This window comes from Camelus dromedarius, chromosome 20, assembly GCF_036321535.1.
Source record: "Camelus dromedarius isolate mCamDro1 chromosome 20, mCamDro1.pat, whole genome shotgun sequence".
NCBI classification, from domain to species: Eukaryota; Metazoa; Chordata; class Mammalia; order Artiodactyla; family Camelidae; genus Camelus; species Camelus dromedarius.
Window position 1 is genome coordinate 13,435,960 of NC_087455.1, and position 8,650 is coordinate 13,444,609.

Genomic DNA, 8,650 nt, shown 5'->3' on the forward strand with positions numbered 1-8,650 from the left:
CCTGTTTACAGACATCTAGAATTCCCAGGCACTTTTAGGACAAGGGACTCGGGTTGTGTCCAAGTGGGCAGCAAAGTCTTCTCTAAGAGAAGCTGTTCCTCCAGATCTATTTCTGCCGATGTAAACACTTGCCAAGGAAACAAGGCATGTGGGCATGCGTCGGGTCTGCAGGCCCTCGGGTTGCTGCAAAAGGCAACTGGAAAGTCACATGTCATAACAGTGGAAAGTACATATGCAACTATTCTTAGCTCTGGAATGTATACACTGTCTCCCTCCCCAGCGGTCCTTTCACAAAGCTCTAGAAAACTGTGAAAGTGCCTTCAGCATAAACAAATCCAGAATTCTCCCAGAACAAATTATTTGCCAGCTGAAGGAAAGGCCTGGGTTTATGGTTTCACTTGGAGACAGAGGTGGAAACTCTCAGGAGGGACCGACCGGAGCAGCCATCGGTGGATGTCACGGCAGCAAAACAAGGTAAATGTCTCTAATGTTTAATTCTTCTGCAGGGAGCCTGCCAGAGGTCATCCAAAAACCCTGTCCAGGTATTGTGTGGTCTCTGCCTTCTATTTATCCCTTTTGTAAAACAAACCCGAAAGACTCCATGAAGTCATGTTTGAAAACAAAAACACTGCAAAGGTCCATTTTTGTCCCTCATTTCTGTCTAGTCACCAGAAGGCCATGCCCCCAGAACGACATCCTTGGGGAATGATGAACACCCAGAAAGATGTTTAGATGAGTTTACTTTAGTAAACAGATATGCTGAGAATCTGGAGAAAAGTTCACAGACTTTTGCGGGTCAAATGCACAGACTGTCATCTTGCTTCAGGCTAACCTCTCAGCCTGCGACCATTTGCCAACTTCAAATTGCCCAATTTATCCAGCCACCTTCTTTTGCTGGTTTTTCTTTTGTTTTGTTTTGTTTTTCTTAGGTTGTCTGCAGATGCTGTTTGCCTGGTACCTTTGAGAGCAATCGTAACCACACAGAGAGGTGTCAGCTGTGAGGTCTAAGGTGTAGGTGGCCTCCCCTTCCAACCTTCACTAAAGTGATATTCTTGGCAATACCCATGAGCATCTCAGTGAATGGACATAGATGCTCTAAATCTTGGAGTCACCACAGTTCAACCCTCCAGCACGTGCTCCCTCTTGTGAATTCTCCCCATCTTTGTAGGATGGACGAGGAGTCGCCAGATGCACTGCTCTTCAAAGACCGTGACTTCTCCTCCGACTTGTTGAGGCAGCTCAACAGCTTAAGGCAAAACAGGATCCTGACCGACGTGAGCATCTGCACCGGGGCCTGGGAGGTCCCCTGTCACCGCAACGTGCTGGCCTCCAGCAGCCCCTACTTCAGGGCCATGTTCTGCAGCAACTTCCGAGAGAGCAGGGAGGCCAAAGTCCAGCTGAAAGGCATTGACTCCCCGACTCTGGAGCGGATCGTCCTGTATGTGTACACGGGCGAGGTGCATATCACAGCTGACACGGTCCTGCCCTTGATGGAGGCCGCCTCCCTGCTGCAGTACCCCAAGCTGTTCGAGGCCTGCTCCTCTTACCTCCAGAGCCAGCTGACCCCCAGCAACTGCCTGGGCTTGATCAGACTGTCTGAAATCTTAAGCTGTGAGAGCCTCAGGAAGAGAGCCAGGGAGGTGGCCCTGGTGTATTTCCCAGAAGTGGTGGCATCGGCTGACCTGAAGGAGCTCTGTGCCTTGGAATTGCGAGATTACCTGGGAGACGATGGGCTCTGTGGGGAGGAGGAGAAGGTGTTCGAAGCCCTCATGGTTTGGGTCAAGCATGACCTCCAGACCCGGACACGATACATGCAGGAACTGTTCAAGCAGGTCAGGCTTCAGTACGTCCACCCAGCCTTCTTCCATCACTTCATTGCCAACGATGCCCTCCTCCAGTCCTCGCCCCACTGCCAGACCATCCTGGAGACAGCCAAGAAGCAGATGTTTTCTTTGTACAGCACCACCTGCGCCCCCGACCTCCACCCTCTGTGGCACGTCCCCCCAAGAAGCTCTTACCAAGATTTCCTCATCCTCTTGGGTGGAAGGAAGGACAACCAGCAGACCACTAGGGATGTTCTGCTCTACAATGGACAGACCAGCCAGTGGCAGAGCCTGGCCAAACTCCCGGCCCGGCTGTACAAGGCCTCGGCCGTCACCTTGCACCGCAGCATCTACGTGCTGGGAGGCATGGCTGTGGGCGCAGGGAAGAGCGTGCCCAGTCACAACGTCTACATCTTCTCCCTGAAACTCAATCAGTGGAGGCTGGGGCAGCCCATGCTGGTGGCCCGCTACTCCCACCGAAGCACTGCCCACAAGAACTTCATCTTCTCCATTGGGGGCATTGGAGAAGGGCACGAGGTCATGGACTCCATGGAGAGATATGACAGCATCAGCAATGTCTGGGAGAGCATGGCCAGCATGCCAGTGGGGGTCCTCCACCCTGCAGTCGCAGTGAAAGACCAAAGACTCTACCTTTTTGGGGGAGAGGACATCATGCAGAACCCTGTGCGCCTTATCCAGGTAAATGATCCTCCCCACCAAGCCTACACACACACACATATACACACACACAAACACACACACACGCACACACACACAAACACACACACACGCATACCTACATACATACACGTGCACACGCATACACGTGACACATACATGCAAATACACGCAAATGTGCATGCGCATACATGTGATACATACATACGTACGTACACACATACATATGATACACACTTGTAATTTGCAGGGGGAGGAAAAAGAAGGGAGGGAGAGAAGGAAAGAAGGTAGTTTAATATCAGCCAGATTTAATTCATTTATGAATTCTTTTTGTGTAAGATTAATACATACAAAGGTATATCAGAGACATCTAAAAGTTCTAGCTAGAACACACCAAATGCTGGATAGTCAGGTCCTGTAGGAATATTGCAGATCCTTTAAACCCAGGTCAGTAAGGCCTTAATAGAAGATTCTCAAGCATTAGTCCATAGTCTGTAACCACATCCCCCGGAACCTGCCCTTAGATCTGCTGAATCAAAATCTCTAAGTGTTGGGTCTGGACGTTTACTGTTTACAGAAGTTTGCAGGAGATTCTCAGGCACAGCCAGGTTGTGGAACTCTTGCCTTAAATGATAGGTAGGCGCTGATTTCACTAAGAAGCCCTCTGAGAAGCGTGATTAATAAAGACCAACATTTCAGAATATTAGGTGTTTTCCAACTTTATGCAATTGCTAATCTCTGCAGTTCACCTAATGATATAAAAACTTGAATAACAAGCCTCTCTTTAAAGAAAATTAAGGATGGGGAGGGTGTAGCTCAGTGGTAGAGCGTGTGCTTAGCATGCACCCAAGGTCCTGGGTTCAATCCCCAGTACCTCCATTAACAACAATAACAAAAAAAGACAAAGATAATCAAGGAGGCTCCTGAGATTTGCTCTATTCATTAGAGAAGTTACACTGCATGCCAACCATGGTGAAGGCCCTGGGGACCCAGGCATGAGCTCCAGGAGCTCGCAAGACCACTGCAATTCAGTGCTGAATCGAGGGATGCTCTAAGAATATAGGGGTGCCCTAAACCAGTCTCAAGGGAATCAGGGAGTAGGTGAGAGTTCAGGGAACTTTGGAGGGATCTCTGTGAGGCTGGTTTAAGTTGCCTGAGTGGAGAGGCAGGAGGCGAGAGAAGGCAGGTGAGGATAAAGAGTAAAAGAGAAGGAAGAAGCGTGGGGCAGACAGAGGGCCCTGACGTGGACAGAGAGGGGCAGAAAGCTTCTCTGGGCAGACGAGTCTGCCATCTGAAGCCAGAGTCAAGACTCCTCCGCTGAGGAAGGGGTGGTGTTCCTGGGTGAGGGAACAGCCTGCACGAAGGTCCTGAAGTAGAAAGGGGGCACAGCCCATCACCTGGAGGACGCAACAGCAGGACCGTGTAGTTGCAGCACAGAGGAAGGGGGAGAGAGGCTGTGCACCCAGGCGGAGTGGGGGGTTAGGCCCCACATAATCTCCCCCAGCCCCCTTTCCAAGCCACACTGAGCGACCCACTCCACCCAATCTACTGCCCCTGAGCCCCTCCAAGGGAACTTGTAGAACATTCTTGGGGAATGGGTTTGTGGAGATGAGGCTGATCTGGCAGGGCTTTCCAGGCTTTGTCAAGGAATTGGGGTTTGGGTCTGAGAGCGGCAGGGTAGGTGGAGCAGTCAAATTTGCATGTTCAGAAGTTCCTTCTGGATGCCTTGCAGAGAAGGCACTGGAAGAGGCCTGAGTGGATGAAGGAAGGAGAGTTGGAGGTTATTCTAGAACCTCTAGATCCAGGAGAGGGATGGTGGCCACTTGGACTAAGTTGGTGCCAGTGGAGATGGAAAAAAGCGACAAACTCTGTTTTTATTCTTTTCTTGTTTTTTTCTTTCCTTCACTTCTCCAGCCCATATTTTCAGCTCCTCCCTGACCATCTAGGCAGATTTTAAATTTGCTCCAAATCCCCCTCATTTACTTGAGCCAAGAGAAACGTGTTCTGTTCCCTCCAAGCTCTGGCCACAGCACAGGTGCTTCTACCTTAAGCTAGAGCCCCTCCTGCTTTTTTTAATAACTATTTTTCGAAATAAAGTCAACAAATACGCTGATAACCTCACAAAACAAAATTGTTATCAATTCCTTAGAATAAATACAAAGCTCAAAAAAGCATTTAAGCTCGCTCGTCAAGAAATGCATAGGACAATCAAACAAGAACCTTGCAAAGCCAAAAAACAACGAACACGCGAGCAATCCTTGTACACTGCACTCGTGAGAAGGGGAAAACGGGAACAGTATTCATTTGGAAGCTCTTCTTGGCCACTAGCTTTGTCATGGAAATTGTACTATCTGAATGAGTACAATTTCCATTTCCAAAAAATACGATTTCAAAAAAAAAAGTTCAAGATGAATGGTTGGGGCTACTGGATGGGGTAGGTTGGATTTTCAGGCATAGGTTCAAAGATTTCTTCACAGGATGGTTTACCTGCACGCAAGCTTTCTTTTAAGGACTATACGACTGTGAGGTTATCGTGCAAACCGTGTGTGTACGTGTGCATTTCTAGCTGGCCCTCTTCCTACCTCTGCTGCAGGATGCCATTAAGCAAATCCTTTACCATAACAAAGTATCACTTCCTCCACGGGTCAAAGACCACTCTTTGTTGTCCTTGCCTCAGTCTCTCTGGGGGTTTCATGAGGATGGTGAGCAAATATTTAACCTGTTTCTGAAACCATCCTCAAAGCTGACAGAGAGCAGAAAGCCAGGAGGCAATTACTCAGTCAAGTAAAATGCAACCAGTGCTGGCTTTTCCTGCAAGGATCCTACTTTCCAAAGCGTGTCACCTACCTACTGGCCACCATGAGGCTTGGTAGCTGTTGTGGTCGGCCCTGTCTCTAGCTCTTGGCCTCCTCGAGGCTTCACCAACTTGCAGGACTGACAGAGACTTCAAGAGACTTTCAGTCTCAAGTGCTTCTATCAAGAGAAGCCACACGTCCATGGCCCTGCGCAGAGCCATGAGCGGGCTGGAGGAAAGTATGGACTCTGGGCTCAGCCAGACCGATTCCTCTGCTCACTCTCCCTGGGTGACCTCAGGCGCGTTGCTCAACCTCTCTCAGCCTCAATGGTCCAATCTGAAAAAATGGAGGGAAGTAATGGTACCTGCTCCATAAGACAGTTGTGAAGATCAAATTTAGTAAAATGATTAAAGACAAGGCCTTCACTGTGGTGATTATATTTTATGCAGAAAGCATTTCCAGGGAAGAATACTGCACGATTTTCTTCTGTAAATGAATGTTTTTGCTCCTTCTTTTCTTATATGAAGCCCATCCTACATTTCTCGGGCTAAATTTTGTGAACTGAATTTAGTTCAGTAATGAACTAATTTACATTTGACATTTAAACTTTATACTGAGGGATTTAACAGGAGAATATGTTCTAGGAATCACGGTTTGCTCTCTATTTCAGACCACAGCCAAGAAATGCTGCCCCCACCTCTTTGCTCTTTCTTCCTGTTCTCATGAGGTCTTTTTTCCTATGATTTTAATGACTTTCAGGCATGAACTGTTCAAAAACCTTCCTCATTTAGCCCCAGATTTATTCTTGGCCGTAAGACCCTTTCAGATACCCTGGAACATTTAGAAATTTAAACACAAGCCAGAAATAAAAATGTTTGAAAAATGACTGGTTTTCTGCATATGCAAGTTGCTCCATTTCTCACTGAAAGAAAGAAATGCTCCAAGCACGGTGAGCGAACCCACACTACAAATGCATAACTCTCGGTCCATCCTACAGAAACGCAGTCGCTGGTCTCAGAAAGGCCAGTCTCTAGCAACATTCTTCTTTCTGTTATCTAATCATATTTTGTTTGCTGATAGTAATATATTTACATTTTAAGGACTAGGGGACAAAGTGAAAAGGAAAAGAAATCACTGCTTGTTCACCCTCTTAATTGCTATTTCTATCTTTTAAGAACATGTATCACTTTAAACAAGCTCATATTGTACAGCACAGAGAACTATGTTCAATATCTTGTAGTAACATATAATAAAAATGAAAAAGAATATGAAAAGGAATATATGCATGTATATGTATGACTGAAATATTATGCTGTACACCAGAAACTGACACAACATTGTTAACTGACTATACTCCAACTAAAAAAAATCTTTTTTAAATGTATCGTTTCAAAACGCAGCACCATGATTACGTTTCTCCCCTCAGGTTTATCACATTTCCAGAAACACGTGGTTCAAAATGGAGACAAGAATGATCAAGAATGTATGTGCCCCTGCCGTGGTGCTTGGGGAGCGGATTGTCATTGTGGGAGGTGAGTTTGAACAGAGGATCGGGAGACTGGACACAAACTTGGCATCTCCCATGGAAAACGGGTCACTGATAGATGTTGTTCTGCAGGACAGTCTTTTTAAAAGCACAACCATCCAGCTAGGGGAGTGTGGACAACCTGACAAAGTTCCTTTCTCATCCAGAAGTTTCTCCCATTTTATCTGCAAACAAGGAGTGAGATAATACCTATGTCACAGAATTGTGACAATAAAATGTGCTCACATGTTTAAACCACTTAGCACCATCCCAGACCTGGAGCAAATAATCAAAACACATTTGCTATTGTAAATAAGATTAGCTACTAAGGATCATTTCTCTGTAACTGCAGTATGCCAGGGTTAGCAGAGCTGGTTTGGGGGTCAGATAAACCTGAGTTCACATCCTAACTCTGCCCCTACTGGCTGTATACTCTTAGGCAAATTATTAATCTCTTTGTGCCTCCGTTTGCTGCTCTGTCAAATGGGGATCCTAAAAGTACCCCCCAGATAGGACTGTTGTGGGGTACTCACTTCTGAGTTCCCAAAGGCTCCTTCCTTGCATTGTTAACTCTTGGATGAGCATATGAGAAAGATGAAAAAACCAACGAGGCTGAGAAGGCCACTGGAATCAGGAGGCTGCTCTCCATCTCAGAATGACACAAGTGCTGCCTTCACTTCACGTTAAGATGCAGAGACTGGAGTCAGACAGACCCAGGTCCAAACCCCAGCCCTGCCACACACGAGACAGGCTGGGGCAGGTGATGGAAACAGTCTACACTTTAGTTCAGAGTCCAACCTCAGGGTTAGACGATAGCAGAGATCCCAGACCACTGACCTTCAGTCCCAAAGAGGCATCGTTGACCTTGCCAATCTGCCATTTGATTTTCAGGTTACACGAGGAGGATCCTTGCCTATGACCCTCAGTCCAACAAGTTTGCCAAATGTGCAGACATGAAAGACCGGAGGATGCACCACGGGGCCACAGTGATGGGGAACAAGCTGTACGTGACGGGCGGGCGGCGGCTGACCACGGACTGTAACATCGAGGACTCGGCCTCCTTTGACTGCTATGACCCCGAGACGGACACCTGGTCGTCCCAGGGACAGCTGCCTCACAAGCTCTTTGACCACGCCTGCCTCACTCTTCAATGCATCCCCCACACTTCCACCTTTCCCTGGGGTCCATGAGAAACCGAGAGGTCTTCTGTCTTAGTCGGGATGCTCTTGTTGCAAGAGACAGAACCCAACTCTAAAAAGCTTAACCCTAAAAGGGTACAAGGAGAGCACACAGGAATGAAAGTTCCAGTGAGTTTGAAAGCCTGGAGCCCTGGAACCAACCATACTGTTGACAGAACTCTGTCTCTCTGTCTCTGTCTCTCTCTGTCTCTCTTTTCTCGCTCCCCCTCCATCCCTCCCTCCTTCTCTACCTCATCTCTCTTGGCCTTTATTCTACAAACAAGCTTCCTTATCCACACGGTGTGAGGACAATGGCAACTGATAAATCCAGACCCACCCTCTCCAGCTTGGCATCTTCAGGAAAGAATTTTACTCCCCCTCCACCCAAAATAATGCTGATTGGCCCTTTTTGAATTCCACGCCCCCCTCCTTGAGCCAATCACTGTTTCCAGAGATTGTGTTGTCCAACTCTAGTTGGCTTCTCCTGGATTATGTCTCTACAGGCAGAGGTGGGGTTAACTATTGTCATTGGCAACCTATCCAAACTGCACATGATGGGACAAAAGTTCCCCAAAGCAAGAAATGCTGGGCAATAAAAACCACATCTGCCCAGATCATCATGGAAATTCAGAACTAAAGGGTGAAGGACCC

At 47.5% G+C, this 8,650-nt stretch overlaps 1 protein-coding gene across 2 annotated transcripts; it reads left to right on the plus strand.

The window, feature by feature from the left end:
• The first annotated feature begins 258 nt into the window (after positions 1–258).
• KLHL38 (kelch like family member 38) lies at positions 259–8,343 on the plus strand. Of its 2 annotated transcripts, none has more exons than XM_010988766.3 (4): positions 259–474; positions 1,169–2,522; positions 6,723–6,828; positions 7,713–8,343. In XM_010988766.3, exons 1-4 carry the CDS (start codon positions 389–391, stop codon positions 8,009–8,011), a joined length of 1,845 nt encoding a protein of 614 aa, XP_010987068.2. In that variant the 5' UTR covers positions 259–388; the 3' UTR covers positions 8,012–8,343. The 2 variants fall into 2 exon arrangements, with proteins under 2 accessions (XP_010987068.2, XP_010987067.2); XM_010988765.3 differs by having other exon boundaries at positions 411–474; positions 930–2,522.
• Positions 8,344–8,650: the final 307 nt, after the last annotated feature.